The sequence below is a fragment of the Dermacentor silvarum genome, chromosome 8 (genome assembly GCF_013339745.2).
Source record: "Dermacentor silvarum isolate Dsil-2018 chromosome 8, BIME_Dsil_1.4, whole genome shotgun sequence".
Lineage (NCBI taxonomy): Eukaryota > Metazoa > Arthropoda > Arachnida > Ixodida > Ixodidae > Dermacentor > Dermacentor silvarum.
In genome coordinates this window covers 15,644,000-15,664,154 of record NC_051161.1, presented here as the reverse complement: position 1 = coordinate 15,664,154, position 20,155 = coordinate 15,644,000, and the positions used below count along the sequence as shown (strand labels likewise).

At 43.8% G+C, this 20,155-nt stretch overlaps 1 protein-coding gene and 1 pseudogene across 6 annotated transcripts in view; both read right to left on the bottom strand.

Annotated features, from left to right (window-relative positions):
- LOC119460670 (organic cation transporter protein-like) overlaps positions 1 to 20,155 on the bottom strand; it is a 113,345-nt gene that overhangs the window by 29,490 nt on the left and 63,700 nt on the right. For 4 of the 6 annotated variants that reach the window (XM_037721711.2, XM_037721712.2, XM_037721716.2 and 1 more), the window contains exon 2: positions 6,318 to 6,756. In XM_037721711.2, coding sequence (XP_037577639.1) covers positions 6,318 to 6,756 — 439 coding nt within the window. Of the gene's footprint in view, positions 1 to 6,317; positions 6,757 to 15,150; positions 15,542 to 20,155 lie in introns of those variants that run through there. The other 2 variants (XM_037721715.2, XM_037721713.2) reach the window with 2 other exon arrangements.
- On the bottom strand, positions 12,113 to 13,860 carry LOC125947806 (protein GVQW3-like; annotated as a pseudogene).

Sequence of the window (20,155 nt, the reverse complement as noted above, 5' to 3'; positions counted from 1 at the left end):
TAAATGCAACAGATAACTACCAGAAAAACCTGTGCAAATCTAGAGTCAGGGGTGGTGTGGCTGACCAATTCTAAAGAGACAGGCACAGCAGTTAACTCTGACCGTGAATCATACCTGTTTTACTGATGCACATGAAGGATCAACCTGAGAAAACTTCTTTGTAGTTCACTCAAAGTATGTTTTCATTGCATTGCCATACTGGGTATTCAAATGACAGTAAGAGAATCACAATCACTAAAGCCACTGGATGCAGGTTTTTGCCGACCACATTAAGTACCACCAACTTCAAGGGTTGGCGCTGCTTTGCAGATGTGGTGATGGTGTGTGGATGAAATGGCTTTAGTGATACTACATGACTATGATTTACTGAGTAACAGTGGCTTTTTAATCCAGTTATAAAGGGACAAAGCTTCCTTAGCAGTGATGGCTCTGTAAACTTCTCAAATACCTTCCAGTCCCTGTTTGAGATCGACTGCTACGAAAGGTGATAGGGTGAGTGCCACATGAACCAGATGGAATTCTTTCATGCCTGGTTCCCTCACACTGAAAGTCATCTGCATACGTTTGACATGAAACATACCAGTACAACTTTCACACACCTAGCTAAAGGCACACTCTGCCATCACTCATACGTACTTAGTATGTATGAGTGATGTAAAAATTTTATGCAGCACTGAAGTCGCAAGCGATTGTCAGTGCAGCATGTACTATCGACCAAAAAAGTTTACGGACCACGGGATCTCAGAAAACATTAAATATCCGAGCAGCCTTCAATAGTAGCCAGTAAAACCGTACATCCCAATGTTGTTTGCATATACCAGTAGAGGCTGGAAATGGGAATACCAGGCTGCGGAGATATTCAGCTTTTTGTCAGATCCCTTGGTCCGTAAACTTTTTGGTCGATAGTACCTTATGCAACCTTATGCAAGCATGAACTAAAGGTACAAAACAGAAAGAACCCAGATTTACAGCATGCAGCAAAGGAAACGAACTGAGAAAGTATTTTACTTGGCAATAAGGCAGATGAACTGCCATGTGCTCTTTCATAGATAAAGTGGTGAGGTTATACCATGCAACAGCCAGAATCATGCACCGCATCACACTATTGTTGCGAGATTGCTAAAACATCTATAGCATAAGTAATGATCCTCTCACAATGAGACTTTCAATAACTTAATGTAGATGACTTGGGAAATGCGTGTTAAATGAAGAGAAGAAAAAAAATGCTGCTACATGCCTCACATTGCAAAAGCATGGCAATTCTTAAAATCTAAATACTACACTATGTGGAAAGGTAAAGAAAATGAAGCAACAGCAAACACCTTCCTCCACTGCACATGATAAGGAACATCAACTTGAAGTTAAGACACTCACGCAAAAGGTGCTGAATGGGGCGGAAAGGGGTTCAAACTACTACTGAAAAACAAGAGACATTAACAACCTATCTTTTTGTGCAAAATGCAATGTGTTCTACGCTGACTTACAAGAAAGAGAAAAAGCCTGCACAAAATAAATGTATGCCAATCCGAGCAACTTGTACATCAAAGACGGTGAAGCCATATAAGGGAGTTCTCAAACCTTTCAGAAGTCCTAGGTGTCTCGTTTGCCACTGCCATAAATCTACCAAAGACTTTGCAAATGTTTCACTATATCTGGTGAAATTCCTTTGCTAAGCTCAAGTCAAATGCTTCACTATACCGAAGTTTAGCGCTTATACACTCTGTGGTACGTCAGGCCCATGCTTCTGTATGTTGTGCTTTCTCTGCTCTCTGCAATGCACCTGTGCACCCTGGATAGCAATCAACTTGCCATGCATTACTTCCACCGTACGAAAATCATTGTGGAACTCCCCTACACAGCTTTTGCCGTAAAACGTCCTACACTATAATAGTGTCAGTTGGACAAGTTGGTATGGTTGCATATTTGGGATAAAAGCGCAACAATGTGTGGATGTCTTATCACAGCCTTCCACATTAACAAGAACAGGAAAGCATGCGTTTGAAGCCAGTCATCCGAGCATAACCAATTCCAGACATCCAAATGGCTGGCCCTGATACTTTCTGTAGCGTAATAAATTATGGACAATTTTACTTTCAAAACCAAAACTGAACTGTGGAACAGCGCAATTGTCATGGCTTTAGTAAGATGCTAACGAATGACACAGAATTTATGCCTCATTGTCGCATAATCATGAAGCGAGCGTCCTTATCAAACTATGATCTCACTGAAACACTGTCAGCTTGTATGCTGGCATTTTTTATTTTTTTTGAGCAGCATGTGCGCTGATCGCGCCTGCTTACAAGTGCTGACCATCGTGCTCAAGGTCATGATTAAAGGCTGTGACTCCAATTATGCGTTCCTGACAGCATCCTAAATGAGAGGGAAAAAAAAAGACCGACTCCCAGACTTAAAAAATAACAAAATAAATTGTAGAGTTTTATGTGCCAAAACCACAATCTGATTATGAGGCACGCTGTAGTGGGGGACTATGGAATAATTTGGACCACCTGGGGTTATTTAATGTGCACCTAAATATAAGTACACGGGTGTATTTGCATTTCGCCCCCATTGGAATGTGGCCAACGTGGTCGGGATATGATCCCGCGACCCCGTGCTTAGCTGGCCAACACCATAGCCACTAAGCAACACCAGCAGCCTCAACACTGCTGCGTGAGGCCACAACAAGGTGGCAGTGAGCAGCTGAGCAAGTACGCGCGAGCAATGATAGACAGACGGGGGGAGAGAAAGCGGGGAGCACAGCCCGACGTGGAGTCTGTCTCGACTAGCGAGCTGCCACCGTGTGAAAAGCGAGTGCAAGCGATGCTGCCGACCATAGAGTTTCTCACTATAACACCTAGAGGGTAATCTGGCGCCACCGTCTATGCGAGTTTCTTAAAGGGCGATGTGCCGTCATGGGAATGGCGGGATATGTGTCTGCGAGGCTTGTGTTGGCTGGTGTTGTACGAAGCTTCGTCTAAAGCATGGATATGGCTACACAAATAACGTGTTCTTAAAATAAAATATACATAAAAGGCTTTCATTCACCCCTATTACATGTCTCAATGTTTACTCACCTACAATGCAGAATCAAGCGAAGAAAGGCAAGAACAGAAGACAAGTTGTTTCAAAGCGAGCAAGAATCTTGTCGTCTGCCCTCCAACTTTAGCGGCCAGCTGATACTTTTTACATTTCATATAAGGCCAGCTGATACTTTTTACGTTTCATATAACTGTACGTGCAATAGTAAGTCCTCAAAAAAAAAACAAAAAAAAATCATGTTTTTGTGTAATAATAAAGCTAAAAAGCTTTTTACGTGCTGTTTTAGCAGAAAATAAATCGTTGTGACAGACGGAACGGTGCTAGCCAGACGCATCTTCAAGGCTTTCTGGCTCTCCGAGAACGATGCCAATCCGAAGTCACAATATACCGGCATTCCCATGGACACCACAGCGCAGCAGCGCCAGTTTTCCCTCTAGGATATATAGTGAGAAACTCTACGCTGCCGACGCTGCCCTGTTGCTTTTTTCCTGGTATTTTCAAAGTCGAGTTTTTGGGATATCCGGAGACCAGCGCAAGAACCTTTTGAGACAAGAGGGGAAAAGCACACGGTTTGACACCATGACTGGAAAAATATTTCGACACAACCGATATACTGAGATATCAGAGTTCGATTAACGAGGGTTACTGCATGTGTTCGTCATAAAATTTTCTGTTGTGAGTACAGTATCAAGTCTTTTGCTTACATTTCATTTATGTGTTGTGCTTTTATCCCAAGCACACTATTGGAGCAGCAACAAAACTGCATTACCACGCTGTCTCAAGCCACGGTCTTATACTCTCTTCATGCTCTGTACACAACACACACCACAATGCCAATTCATCAGTTGCTGTCATGACACTAGTGCAGGGATGGCCAGACAGACATATTCAAAGAGATAGCACAACATAAAGCCCCTCCATCCACGTGCCACCACCACTTTTGCTAAATAGCGCCAACCTCTGATATGTGTCACTGTTCCCCGATTTGTCGCTCAAACAAGTTCCGCCTTCTGGGGTTTCCGTTTCCAGTTATTCCACTTCCCGAATTTTTGCTTGTTGCATGCTTGCACCTCTACGCAGCAGTGATGTTGGTTCTGCTTAAAACTAGAAGCTGGGACTACGTAAGTTCCGCTTGACGCAGGAAGCTGAGGGGAGAGTGTGGAGGAGGAAGGTAGGTTGGTGGTACTTAACCGTCCTTGATGAAAACGTGTATAGTTGACTCTTTTAGCCCAACAGAGCTCGCCATATTGTTCTACAGTCACAACAAAACATGGAAGCTTCAAACATTATTGTCATATACTGCATTGTAGCTTCTTACCCTCACTACTAAGAAACACCGATCTAGTTAGTGAGACAAGCAGATGCATAAGTTTGAGAACCCTACTTAGTTCAGCAAAAGCTGGCGCGACATTATGTATACCAGGCGATTCTGTGTGAAGGCAATCTTTAAAGATCGTCTGTGGTAGATAACACAGTTCTAGTCCTTGAGCTGGTCTACTCAACGAAGCTGACATAACTAGCATGAGAAATCAAAATGCATAATCAACCAATTAACAAAAATGCACAAATTAATTTTTTAACTAATTACCTTATGGAAAATATTGCACACTACAAATTGTAGCCGGGGAGTTCGCAAGGCGGATCCTCTTGGAATGAATTCTCAAGATGACAACAGTTTCGAGATATTATTTCCTGAACTTAATTCCCGATATTATTTCCCGAAGAAATACATTGGCAGTCCGGTTACTTTTGTGCTTCAATACACAAAACGGCATTTTGTAAAAAAAAAAGTAAGTGGAACGACATTGCAGTTTTATCACAACTGTGATGACATATCTCGAAAATGGTGTCATCCACAGAATTCTTTTTATGTGGATATGCCTTGCAGTCTCACCAGCTACAGTTTGTCTCTGCCTCTTCAAGTAGGCCAGCTCAAGGACAAGAAATGTGCTATCTGCCACAAGCGATATTTTAAAAATTGGTTATCTTCTTCACAGAAACACCTAGTAGTATTTAGATCACTAAACATTGTGGCAGAAAAGCCGGCGGCAAGCCGCGGCAAGCCATAAGCAGACAAAAGAAGAACCAAATGTGGCTTGCAAGGTGCAGTTTGGCCGTCTCTGCACTAATATGCACAATATGCAAGAACTATGTGCCCGCTTCTGCCATAAACAGTCTAATATGGGTGTGCAGCTGTTGCTTAAATCAACAAATATGGGGTAACAAACACGTTTAAGTTATTGTTACCTAAATGTGCAAGGACAAAGATGCTACTGGGTTGAAAGTGGCACATTTTCTTGTTTTCAGCAATCATACTTTACTGCTAGCGGTACCCGCGTAACTTACAAGTATCAGCATTTCCAAGACTGAGCTCTGCAGCTTTGTATGAAAGAGGGGTTTGGATATTATAGCAGACATGTTGCAACAGGTGCAATGATGGGTAGCTTTAACATACATACTGCACAAAATTACAGTACAGGAGCCCTCTGGCAGATGAAATGAAGTCAAAGCCAATTGAAGAGCTGCAGCTAATACAAAGCAAAGCTATATTATAAGAACCGGATAATGACCGGATAACGTCACAAATGCTAAAAAAACTAGAGAAGTCAAGACCTCTTGCACTACCTAGTGGCTGAGGACACTTCTCCCTTTATCAGACCACTGCTATGGCTGCTATGACCACCAAGCATGTTTTTCATCCCAGTAGTAGCCTACCTACAAACTTGCTTCTATGCTTCCCCCCCCCCTCTCGCCCAAACGTTTGTCTTTCTCTCGATTGTGTGACATTATCTTGTTGCCTGCTTGCAAAAGTACAATGGAAAAAGATTGGCACAAGTGACCAGTGGCCAGAGCAGTGAAATTGAAATACACAGCACTGCTGTGCAGAAATAGGCTAGTAGCAAGGATGTTGTGCTCTTATGTTTGCAGCACAGGGGAGGTTGGCATTTATCAAGCAATCATGACTCTATATCACAATCTTTTCATCTCATTTTTGGGTACGCTGACCAGCTGTACAAGCAAAAAATGATCTCTTTGAAGCTGCAATTGTTTACTGGACTACCCTCGAGTGTTAGGCGTGGAAACAGTCCGCCACTCTTATTATCAGCATACGGAAATCTTACTGCTCCGATTGCTGTTAACTTGTGCACATACTTTTCTGTTGTACTGTACAAATGGGAAGTTTCTTCTGCCAGTGCACTTCTTGCTCCATTGAAACCAAACCTTTCTAACTGCTGCCCCCTTCTGTGAACTAGTTGCTTTTCAAGCAAGATGCTCACCTGATCAACAATGGTGTTCTTGTAAAAAGAACGGTCATACTCCCAGGAGTTGCAGCTCACCGTGGTATTGGTTTCAAAATCGTACCTCTGGCACTGGCTGTAGTGCTCAACACCTTGTCTTGTCTCCTTAGGAATTGCCAGCTCCTTCCACTCCTCGTCCGTCATGTTCTCAAAGCCATGGCCAGCAGGCCTTGCACACCAGTGATCAATCTTGGGTGCCACAGCGGTGATAATGAGATTGTGGTATGCACCAAACATGCTGATTGTGACGGCAAAGAGGAACACGATCCTTTGGAACGGACCGTATGCCCCGAAGATGCTGGTCAGCTCAACTTTCTCCTCTTTGAGCATGGCTTCGTGTATTGTTGAGCCTCCGTGGCAGATGGTCTCTACTAACTGCTCACTCTCCTCTGCACTTCCGTCCCCTGCTTCAGGGTCCCTGTAAATAAGGAAGGACGGCAATGCTTTAATGCAAAATAAAGAGTCAATGGATTAGCTGTCTCGACATCTTTCTCGTGGAAAAAAAACAAAAAAAACAAGGACATTACCACAATGTTTGTTCTCATGGAATGCTAACTGCCTACACCATATAGGCCAAATAGTTCTGCAGACTAAAGGCTCACCTTCAGTGTAGTACAATACAAACAAGTGCTAGTAATTTCCTGTATACAGCACAGACTAGACCTCACAAGTACATCGTGCAATTCTATAATTTATTTTGAGAACATTTCCAAAGAATTGCATGTGGCAGATGGTGAAAGCCCACCTCTTCAGCTGGATAATTTATGGAGCGCAACTTTGCTTCCACTCTGAGTCAGAAATTGCAATTACTAATTCTCAAAGTTCCACTTATTAGGCTGTTAATGACATCAGGGCTAATTTTGCAACTGCAGCAGTGAAGCTGCCCAGTGTTCATGATATAGTATCCCTTTTGAAGGAGCCGAGACTGGCACCACTTTCAAGATCTCTTCCCTTAAATATTCCCCGAAATAAATGCACTGATGTTCCACAGTCAATTCACACAATGCACAAGGAAGCCTTTAGGCAAAATTATATGCCGAATGTGAAGGTATTTCAATGAAAATTGTAGTCTCTTCCCACTGCGCTATAGTTTATGAATGGATACCTTGAAACACAAGCTAATTTAGGAATTTTGCTATGCGAACATGCCTAGAGTCCTCTCTCACTTCAATTCCAGTCACAATATGTGCTTTTAAGTATTAAATCATAATGATAATTTCATTTATCAGTTATCTAATTGTGTATTGTAATTTGCTGCATGTGTAATGTCTGCCTCTATCAATAATCTGCTGAATTAGCAGAATTGTGCTGCCTGGCAAAAAAGCTGGCAGTATAACAGACAAACTGCCAACACTCATCAATGTTTGTGACCACTAAAGTTCAGGAATTATATGATAGTATGATCGAGGACACTAGAAAAGGTGAGAACACGCACCTAGGGAGGCATACAATGTGAGCAAAATAAAACAGGCAGATTGTATGAACAACAAGAAAAGCTCAGGTAAGGTTGCACTTAATATTTCTAGACTGTAAACTGCATGGAAATAAATAACCACATTTCAGTGATTAATCCAGCTCTGAACTCTTTTCCTGCGACAGCAGTGACTCCCTCAAACTCAGTCCATTGCCACGAAAAATGCATAATGCATTTATAATCCAATGCTAATTTCCAAACTGTAAGCATGCTAATAACACAATAACAATGACAGTGGAGGAAGCACGAGTACAACATGATGATGATGGTGGCAGCATGAGGACGGCACAGCAACACATGCCATAGCATAAAAATTTAAAGGACACTTAGTAATATGAATATGAAATTGAAATCATTGCGACCACCAAAGGTCGAGGGTTTGACTCCCACCAAAGGTAGTGGGTTCCAAGTGCCTTAATTAACTCTATCTTAACTGTGCCTTAACACCAAAGGATGTGGGTTCGACTCCCACTAATGGTCGCAGGTTCGAGTGCCGTAATGAAATCAATCTTAATTATACATGTGCATTAATTAACTCTACCTTAATTAACTGTACCTTCATAACTTTGCCTCACCAACAGATGTGTGCTCGATTGCATTAACTATATATAAATTAAATGTGCCTTAATTAACTTCACTTAACACCTACAGTCGTGGGTTCGACTCCCCCCAATGGTCGTGTGGTAATGAACACTATCTTAATTAAACCTGCCTTAATTCACTCTGTGTTAATCAACTTCGCCTTAATTGACGTTATCAACTGCCTCGATTGGCTCATTTGGGCTCACTTGACTTTTTTGACCATCGTGGTCATGCCAACACCAACTACGCCGGATTTTCTGCCTCATGAGCCATATAATGCTTTTGCATTAAAGGAATGGATGGTAAGAGTAATCCCTGTTTTGAGCTCTTAAATGCTGTCACAGTAAAAATGTTGCATGCAATGTTTGACACTGATGAGACGATGACAGCACGAATATAACATGATGACAAACACAGAAAAACAAAGCACGCTCTAATGGCATGGAATAGACCCTGTTTGGAGATCTTAACTGTTGTTGCAATGAAATGTTGCATATGGTGCCTCTATTGTATGTTAACTAATGCGTGGATCATGGCACGACACCACACTCTGTAACATAATGGAACAGAGAGATGGTTAGAGCAAACCACTTTCTGCTCAATGGAGAGAGCCCTTAGCTGCTGTAGCAGTATTAAAGATGAAATATGTGTTGAACCTATAAAACAGACCTACCGGCCAGGCATGCCATGCAGAGCACTCTAGCAGCTGAACTAATAGCTGTAGCTGTCCTTCTCTTTACTTCAATGGAATGTTAATGCATATACGCCATAGCCTTGAAAGTGTAACTGTCTTAACTTGGGACAATTTTGGTGCGGAATTGTGATCCTTCAGTAGCCTACATGCTGAATTCCTGAGAAAATTGTCACCTTCCAACAAATCAACTGAAAAAACAAACAGATGCTACTGAAATTATCAACTGCACAGAGTGAAATACCCAATGAGAGTGCCTCAGAAAGTGAAGCAGGGAACCACCACAGTAGTTCAGTGACTTTGGCATTGCGCTGCTGAGCTCAAGGTTGTGGGTACAATCTCGGCCACAGCAGCTCTATTCCAATGGGGGTGGAATGAAAAACGCTCTTGTACTTAGATTTAGGTACACATTCTCAAGGGATCAAAATTAACCTGGAGCCACCCACTATGTCGTGCCCCATAATCATGTTGTGGTTTTGACACGTAAAATACCAGCATTTAATAAAAAATTTTAAATGTGACATGCAGCTGGCATCATTAAATTCTGAACACTGATGAACAGATAAATGAGGTTCAAATTGCTTTACAAATGCACTGAACAACCTGTTAGATATGATAATGCTGTTGCAATGTCCTGTCATACTGCATGGGGCAAGAAAGATAATTATTTCACCCTACTGCGTGTTACTTAATAACTTGTATACAGTGAGTCTGTGGCCCCCCAAACCAATAAAAAAATTTCAGCCCCAAGCATAAGTGGTGTTAATTCACGTGGCATTCTTTCCCTCCAGTCACTTAAAATTCCCTCAGTGTACTATCAAGTATTCTTGCGATGGACCCTTTCTTCTAATACGCATTGTGTTCGCTGTTATCAAAAACATGCCACTTCTAATAGCACTAGATGATACAATGAAAAGAGAGTGCATTCTTTCATGTTCATAAGCAGTCTGTGTGCCTGGGTATTGGAGTGCAACCATACGGTAAAAGAATATTTCGGCGAAATTTTGCCGAAGCAGGGCACCCAAGAGATGGTTGTGTGCTACAGATGCTAAGGTGCATTTTAATGTCCCACTAACAGATGTCAACACAAAACAGAGGTACCATTCCAAAAAAAAAAAAAAATGATGTTACTGAAAACCTCTTTTACACATAGTATAGACAGCTTTACCACAGCAGAGACTTACTATGGCAGATTTGTACTAGAACATGTAGATGTGAGGAACAATGCTGACGGTGACATCGTATGACACTGTCTTTTACCACAGCACATATGAATTTATTTCACATGACCATCTGTATTCCACTTAACTGCTCGTATAAACATGTCAGCAGCATCACAATAACGACGAAGCTAATTTTGTAAATTTTCTGGCATCTCATTTCTAGTACGTTTGTATCACTTTTTAACAGTCTAGCATGCATAGTTTTTCACAGCATCTCAAGATATTGCCACTATTACTGCTGTTTTTGGCAAGTCCTCAGTCAATTCAGGATGTTTACATTGGTGCATTAATGCTATGCTAAAATTACATACTATGAGATTATTCATGCATGCAAAAAGATAAGGCCCCTTGTATTCTAAGCTGAGGAGCAAAACATGTGATGGCAAGCTATCTATGACAAGAATTTTATCTTCTCCAGCACATCTCAAAGGGGCAAGTGAAAAACCAGCTTTGCATGCCATGTAAGTGTGTTATCCTGCAACATAGCCAAAGACAATGCTCGCTGTATTGAAGTGGAGCTGCAGCGAGCACTTTACACACAAGACATATTTTTGGAAAGTGCCGACTATAATACAAGGACAAACCCTTCTTCATGACTGCTTTCTTGCTGCACAATCACTTAAGTACTGTGCAAGAGCTTAATATTACTCCTGTCTTCAGCAAGCCATCTTAATAACAAGTTTTAATGATAAGTGGCATTATCATTTCAAATTTTCATCATTTCACTTGCCACCTGGGTTGTAGGATGCCACTGACGTACAAGGTGACTAAATCTTACCCCTGTACAGTGAAATTATTATAAAATGTTCTTAGCAGTGGCGCACCGACAGGGGGGGGGGGGGGGTTCGGGTGCTGTAACCCCCCCCCCTCCTGAGGCCGAGTTAACCCCCTCCCCATACGCGTCCAGCCCCACCAGTCCAACGTGTACCTTCAGCGCTTTGTTCACATTGTCATTACAATTCAGGAGGTGGCTTGAGGCCGAATTTTTCTGATTAACAAAAACACTCTTTCACTGCCTTGTATTATTCATTCACTCTTAAATTACTTTCCGTAAAATGCCGAAGAAAAACATTGTCATCATCCTTGGTGTCATTATTATAATTATTAAGCATTTTATTTGCTGTTGGATTCCTCTGGCTAAAGCAAGGAAATTGCATACTATGAAAAGTGCTTGCTCCCCCCCCCCCCACAAAAATTTACCCCCCCAGGCAGAGATCCTGGGTGTGCTACTGGTTCTCAGTTATGGCCTCAACAGGATGTCCAGTTATTGCACAGCTTTCCTTCTCGAAGGACATAGACGTTATAAGTTGAGTGAACAACCTGTGAAGCGATGAATGGTTGCTTGACAACTATTAGATTGAACAGCTTTTGCCTTAGAATTGCGCCTAGACATTTATGTGCACACACGCACAGAAAGGAAAACTGTCAACCAGAAGCAGAATACCTATTAGCATTGATCCTTTATGCATTAAAGTCGTGTAACAACAGTGAACTGCCTCTTGCAGTTGCAGCAATCTGATGCTTTGTCCAGCGCTGTTCAATATTGTCAAGGTTAGTTTTCTGGTCATGTCATCAGTTGCATTTCAACTAGAGGCAGAAGGGTGCCACAACTATTCTTTAAAATGTAAAGCTGCATTGATTCTTCATACACACAGCGCTCCTATGCAAAGTAAAAAAGAAAAGAACAGGTCATGCACTCATGTTCTCTCTCATCAGCTCAGAGTCTGTTCAGCAATATCTTAGCAACTGGTGAATTGTCTGCTAGACTAGCTAGCATAAACTTATCACTGTGCTTCCCATTCTATACGTCTATCTGCAGGTCTTCCTACCTTTCACTCAACCATATCATACCTCATGCCACTTGCACAGCTGTCTCTTAAACCTCTCAGAAGAAACAACTGCCTTCAATTTCCAGGTGATTCTATCTGATAGTGCCCGAATGATTAAATTACTCGCCATGTTCTCGAACAGTTTATATTGCACAACATTTTTCAAGTTCTTCATTAATGTGATTTGCTCTCTTAGGATGGCATTAAATATTGTGCAGTAAAGCAGCATCTGGTTTCATGTTACAGGTCCTTGAGACAAGGATGGTAGAGCATGGCACGACAACACAATACATAAATATACGAGGTCTGTTAGAAAAGTATCCGACCTTTGGCCGAAGAAAAAAAAATGGCATAACTGGAGCGTTGGAAACCTAATCACCCTCAAAGTAGTCTCCTTGGGACTTCACACACTTCTCCCAGCCGTACTGCCATTGTTGGAAGCATTCCGAGAAAGCCCTCTTTCGGAATGGTGTTTAGCTCAGCTGTCGTTGCAGCCGTAATGTCCTCTCTTGTCTGAAATCGCGCTCCTTTCAATGGCCTCTTGATTTTGGGAAACAGCCAGAAGTCGCAGTGGCCATATCAGGAGAGTAAGGAGCCTGTTGAACTACAAGAGCCTGGTTTTTTGCCAAAAAAGTCTGAATCAAGTGTGAGGAATGTGCAGGAGCATTGTCATGATGGATGCGCCAATTTCCTGTTGACCACAACTCCGGTTTCTTGCGCCGCACAGCATCACGTGGGCGACGGAGGACATCCATGTAGTACTCTTTGGCAATTTTTTGACCATGTGGTACGTACTCGTGGTGTACCACACCGTGGGAGTCAAAGAAAGCAGTCAGCATCACTTTGACGTTACTGCGCACTTGGCGGGCCTTCTTTGGTCTTGGTGACGTGGAATGCTTCCACTGCGACGACTGGGATTTGGTTTCCGGGTCGTACCTGTACACCCAAGACTCATCACCAGTGATATATATGGTGTTCATGAAGTCGGGGTCACTGTTTGTGGAATCCAGCATGTTCTGTGAGACTTCAACACGAAGTTGCTTTTGCTCCATCGTGAGCATCTTCCGCACGAATTTCACCGCAACTCTCTTCATGGCCAAATCTTTGGTCATAATTGAATGTGCAGAATTAGTGCTGATGCCCACCTCTTCCGCAATTTCTCGGATAGTCACACAACGGTACCGCATCACCACAGCGTTCACTTCGGCAATGACCTGGTCATTTCGGCATGTTGATGGCTGACCGGAGCGTGGCTTGCTCTCCACCGATGTGCGGCCGTCTTTAAACCCATTGTACCACTCCTTAATCTGTGTTCTACTCATACCATCGTCACCGAAAGCCGTCTGAATCTTCCGAATGGTTTCCACTTAACTGTCGCCCAGTTTCTGGCAAAATTTGATGCAGTAGCGCTGCTCCAGTCGCTCCGTCATTTTCCTTGCAATAAAAAAACCGACGAGAGCACTGCGCACTACCTCACTCAAACGCTGCGTCCCAGCGACTGACGCTCGACAGGAAGGAAAAAAATTTGTGCATGCGCAAGAAGGTTCAAGGTCGGCTGATGCAAGCGTGCTTGTTTCATATCCATCAGGTGGTCGCAAGAAAAATTAAAAAAAATAAATAAGGTCGGATACTTTTCTAACAGACCTCGTATATGGCAATATGATAATATATGCCATATTCACTTAACTGTGATGTGTCATGAGAGAGCGCAGTTGCTGAAAGATCAGGCCATAATCACAGTATATTGGATAACTTGTTAGGTTATCTTCCGTTACAGCAACAATTTGCTGAATATATTAATCAGAATTTTTCTTTGGAGATTTCTTAGCACAACTGGCGATGCGGACAAAGCATAACCAGAAATAAATGTTTTCTTCTTAGCACAATATTCAATCAAAAAATGTTGGCAAGTCCAACAATAAGGACAAATTATTTTGCACCATAATATAATGAAAAGTATACAGACGCAATTCTGTTGTGTGAAAAGAGAATATGTAAGGAATCTGTCGAAAATTCGGCGCAGGAACTAACGACGACGCGCGTCGTTTTCGTACATTCTCATCTGTTGCTACGCTGAATTTTTTAGATGTGCCTTTGCTTATACACGGTTTCTTTTTCCTTTTATAAAGGAAAATAACTACGCTTGTAATGTCAGCTTCCAAACTAAAAATCGACGGGTTGGTGCTATCAAGAAAAGATGCTACTTGAAGGTTGAGTCTACAGCGTACTGGGCGTTTCAACGTGTTTATTTTTTATCGGCGCGATATCTGAGAGGCTGTCCTATGATAGTCTCGAGTCGGCAAGTTTCCACGGTGCCAAAAGCACGCACTCTTGACACACAAAAAAAAAAAAAAAAAAAAAAAAGCTGACCCTTCAACGCTTACCGCGGCTTTGCGTAAAAGCATCAAAGATAATACGCCGTATGGTTTCTCTCATAAATAAAACCGCACTTAAGAACGTGCGTTCGAACCGGTTTGAACGCTATAAACAGCGCTCCACCCAGATGCGTTGCGGTAAAGCTGCGCTGCGGGCCCGATTGCGTAGTCGAAAAAAAAAAAAAAAAAAACCTGCAACGCACAATTACATACAAACAGAAACGGGTTGTTTCGAAACATTCTGAGATGTGCCGAGTTGTACTTGAAATTGAGCTTCAAGACACTCGCATTCACAATCTGAGCCTCGCAAAAGGTCGCCAACTGATATCAAACGTCCGCTCGTTTTTCAAAACAGCCTGAAAACGCATAAAGTGGCAGAGCGCGAAAAAAGTTTTTTTTTTTTTTCCCTCTCAGACACACATACTCAAAACAGTGAGTCACGTGATGAGTAAATTTTCCTGGTATGGACGACGGTTTCTTAGATCCGAATCGATGCTATTTTCGCGGCGCCGACATCGCACAACCAAGCGAAATACACCGTTCGCGCTTAAGCTGCAAAACGAAAGCTGTTGCTAATCGCATTAATCGCTACTGCAGCAAAGCAAGAGACCGAACAGTAGCTGGAACGGCAAGTTCACCTTCTAAAGAGTGCGCTGGCTGTGCCGAGGAGGTTCTGTCAGCCACATGAGGTAGCTCTCTGACGGCTGGCGGGCTGGGAATAAGCGAACGACGGTCCAAACATCCGAAGCAAACCGGGTACCACGTGAGCAGGAAAGGATTGCACATGTCATGCACGCACGCTCCGTGGGTAACACATTTCGTCTAAGAGCGCTACGTGCATCAAACAACACGGTAACACACTTGCTATTTACGTAAAGAGGAGGTGAAAGAAGAACGGAAAGGACGCAAGGCGTCAGTAAGCGCTGTGGCAGGCTGTTGTAGCTGTGGAAACCGTGGAAACGGTGGAGCGAGGCGGAGCCCGTAGAGCCTAGATAAAAGCGACGACGACGTTGTTGCCAGGTTGTTGCATCAATACCTCCTTTCAGGAGACCTGTGAAGGGGTGTCGGCGAGCGCCTCCGTGCGGGACCAGTCGAAGTCGGTCGCGCATAGGCACGGTGCACGGTCGCACAGCCGTGAGTTCGTTCTTTATTCTATGGCCGTGCTAGCCGTGCCAGAACTCTAGCCAGAACCAACTGCAGACCGTGCGCCGGACTTGATAAAGTCTCATTCACACTAGGCCGACACGACAGCGGATTTCGGTCTGCCGACTGCTGGCGACAGCAGTTTACAGGACGGAAAACGCTGTGGCCAACGGTTTAAAGGAAGGAAAACGCTGTCGCCAACAGTCTGCTGACCAAAATCGCTGTCGTGTCGGCCAAGTGTGAATGAGCCTTAACTAGACGAAGCGCTGACCGGACCTGCTGGACCACTGATTGGACAGATAGATTGGACCACGGTGGTGTGAACTGGACTCTGCGAGTGTTAGGCCGCGGCATATTATCGCATTTGTGTGTTGCATTCTTTTGATTAGCGTTATGCGCTTTTATCAAACGGCCGTGGTTTGGGGCAGCAAGTTGTGCATTGCTAATGGACAAACTGCGTGAGTGCTGCGCAGGTTTAAATTTGCACCAAATTTACCAAAGGAATTTTATTGTTCTACTCAATTAACAGACAAGATTCCTTATTTGAGTATGATTTTTGCAATTTTAGATGCGCAGCAGCTTATGGTCGGCATAGAGTTTCACACTATAAAACCTAGAGGGAAATGTGGCGCTGCTGCGCTGTGGTATGTAAAGCCCCTATATATAAATATAGGGGCTTTAGTGGTATGTAGGGTGCCTCGATGCCATCGCCGCCGTTCAGGGTGGTGACATCCTTTGACCGCACCCGCGCCGCCGCTTTCTCGCTGCGACGCCATCTTGAGTCACAGCGAGCGGTTGCGAGTGCTTGGTGCCGGTGCTTAGTTCGAGACAGTGCGCGCGGATGCTTCGCTGACGCTTCTACTTGCTGGACAGTGTTCAGCCGCACGAATGACAAGCTTGTCAAGTGCATCGAGTCGACATGACGGGCTGTTGTGTTCCCAAGTGCACCGGATCGACGCGTAAAGGGCTTCGTTGTTTACGCTTCCCCCGGGACCCAGAGCGAAGGAAGAGATGGGAAGCCCAAGTAAAGCGGTATCACTGGAAGGCAACGGATAGCACCTACATTTGCGAGGTAAGTGTCAAGAAAGTTTGGACTATCGCATCGTGCTTTTCATAAATAAGAAAGTATTCTCTGATCCTCGCTCACGTACCTACGTTCGCTCACGAACTAAGTTAGCACTGCACCGATGCTGTCTGAGTAGCGTATGGTTTGCGAGCGCGCGTCGCATAGGCTTTTGCCGTTTTGATCAGCGCAGTCTATGCGAGTAGTACCCTTATTTTAAGAACTGACGAAAATGCTTCGCCGCGAAATAGCCTTACATTAGCTACAAGTCGTCATGTAAACCCACCTATTTTACTTTTTCACAGGAAGCACACATCGTGTGTCTCTTGTTTCTTTCTTTTTTTATTGCGATAGCAATTATATGGACACTCCAAAGCAGATTTCTGCCGTCGCCGTCGCCGTCGCCGTGAGGTTCCGTATGACGTCAATGGAGATGAAATCGTCGCCGCGCGCCGCCGAACGCTGTATGTGCGAGTGAAAGGGCGCGAGGGACGCGCGCTTTCACGGGGAGTGAACGCACGGCGGAGAACAAACGCGCGTTCTGTGCCGTGCTCCCTTAAGGGCTGCAGAAGTAGGCGTCTCTTTCCTCCTTTACAATCACCATATATGTAGAGCTAACGCGCCTTCTTCTGACGCACGAAAGGCCGTGGGGGGGGGGGGGGGGGGCAGGGAAGGGAGGCGACGTTTAGCTGCGGCACCAAGTGCCTATTTATATCAGAGGCTCCGGCAACAGTCACCAACGCCGCACGCATTTTGCGCGAACGCGGGCAAAACGCCGACGGCGTCGACAACGGTGCTGTGTGTTGCCGGTGCTGCTGCATGTCCAAGTTTGTACAGCGGATAAAACTACTATCCTTACTCCGTATAGCTCTCTACTAAGTTGCTATCGCAATTGATGCTTCGCCTTTCGGGTGAAACTGCGACAACTTTTTTAACACGAAAGTGTTTTATGCCGGGGTCCACCAAGACTTCACTGACGTATTTCCGTCACGGAAATACGTCAGCTTACAATGTACACGAACATAATACAAAGAAAGAAACCAGAAGAATAAGTTCCACAAACATGCAAAATTTGGAAATCGAACCCACGACCTCTCGGTCCGCGACGATAGATCGCCGAGCGTTTAACCCATTGCGCCACAAACGCATTTGCAGAGAGCTACACAGACGCGCTTTATATATCTAACACTCCTCCGTGTACCCGCGCTCTTGCTCGGGGCGGTGCCGCCGCCTACGAGCAGAAAAGAGAAGTACTGCATTATGACACTAACGCGCACCGACAGTGAACGCTTCGGTGGTCTCAGCACTACGACGCCTCGATGCCAGCATTCGAAGGGACGCTGGCATCAAGAAGCACTACCAACGCCACCGGCGTTCACCGTACTCAGCACAGCGGAGCGTGGCCTCCGCAATTAGCTCTGAAAATGCTTCTGAAGTTGATCGCGGAGGCTGCAATTACGACGCGCTGTACGCGCTGATTTGACTCGGTGACGATTCAGTTACGTGCTTTGTCTTGCGCGTTGTATTGGTGTGTCAGTTACGTGCTTCGTCTTTCGCGTTGTGCTAGCGTGTGCAGCGTAGTGCAGCTTCCATATGCACGACGGTTGCTCATGGTCATCGACGTTGGTAGTCGTGATGGAGGAGACGTGCCACCAGGCGTCAGCGTGGGTGCATCAACGCCTAAGGGCGCTTTAGCCACAAAACACCAATAGACATTATATATCAATGTGCAATAAACATTACACTACTTCTGTGAAGACACGTTTCACTTTCGTGTTCTATACCGATTCCTATATAAGAGGGATCAACCACATTTTTTTTCTCAGTTTCTTTTTTCGCTACTGGTTATTTGGGACTAAAGAACGCAGTGCTTCTTCTGGGGAGAGCGGCTGTTGTGTACGTGGCAAGCGAAGCATTGTGATTTTCTCTATTCTCAGCAGATATCTTGCGGATCTCAGGTTGTTACGTTATATAGCTGATTTTTTAGACGAATATATTTGTAGCGTGGTGCTCGTAAGCCGATGGTCATTCGTGCTCATTCCCGATCGTAGTGGGTACTGTGACGGTCTTTAAATGCCTGTGCACGGTATGCCCAGGTGTAGTAGAGCTAAGGGGCATCATGGGACCAAAATGTTTCGGCGCTTTCTGGCATGGTGTCTGTTGTAGCCTGTGCATTTCTTCGAAACGTGTGAAGCGAGGTAATACAGCATTACTTCTGTGAAAATTTATTTTTAAGCACTGTAATGGGTTCTCTAGCTGTATTTACAAGGCAACTTTTCATATCAATAATCACTTTTGTTGTTTTACTTGTACTTAGAAACACTTTGAAGAGGACCAGTACGAGGGAAATCGACAGGATGGGCGCCGTCTGTTAAAGTCAACAGCCTTACATCATCATGGACTATATTTTCGAAGTGAAAAACATTGCTAATCTGTATTTGACTGTCTTAGTTTCATTTACGGTTTTTGTACGCGATATGTATGCAGTGTTGTTTATTTTTTCAATGTAGTTATCAGCTAGTGTTCCAATGGTTATTTATAAAATGTTCTGTACTCGCCATCGATGTGTTTGGCTGATGCGACGTATTCGATGGTAGCTGATGTATTCTGGCTGGATATCTTGATTAATATTACCCGCGGTTGCGTTTTCTTGTTTGCATTCTTGTTTTCGATTTATATTGTGTGTAATAAGGTTGATGTACTCACTTGAACCCCCCCCCCCCCCCTATGTAATGAATAAATTAAAAAAAAACTCTCACTATCCCGAATTGTGTGTCGAGCCTACCTTGCGAATTTTTTTTTATCTCGTCTTTCAACATAACCTTCAGGCGCCACACAGTACATAAAATTTTTCATGTACATATCTCTTTCATGATTGATTGTACTAGACATTATAAGTAAATGTATTTTGTGCATCGTTTGGTTTCTTGTGTGTACTACGCAAAATTGACACAGACAAGTTACGTTACATGTTTCTCTACAGCACTAACTAAACCTTATTTTGACATCGCAGTTATTTTTACACCAGCTTAATCCTGTCAGCACACAGTTTTGTGGGCAAAAAAAAAAAAGCAAAATTGCGCGTAGATATCGTCAAGTAATTGCAACGAACGCGAAGAGCACGCGCAACGCAAGGGAAACTAACCGCCATGCGCGAGTGGCTGGCTACGGTAAAGGAGGCGTGACGTGTAAACCAAAATACAACAGCGAAAAAGAAAAACTTCCACACACAGGGGGTCGCAAACATTATATACGAAGCAACGAAGCGCAAAAAAAAAAAAAATAGTGCGTATTTCAGACATACACACGGCATGTTAAATGTAAATTGAATTAGGCAACTTGGGGCATGTTCCCGGCGCCATACATTTACGTCTTGGACCTTCGACGAGTTAACGGCTATTGGTTATAAAGATGTGCAGATGCGATACCGATAAAAA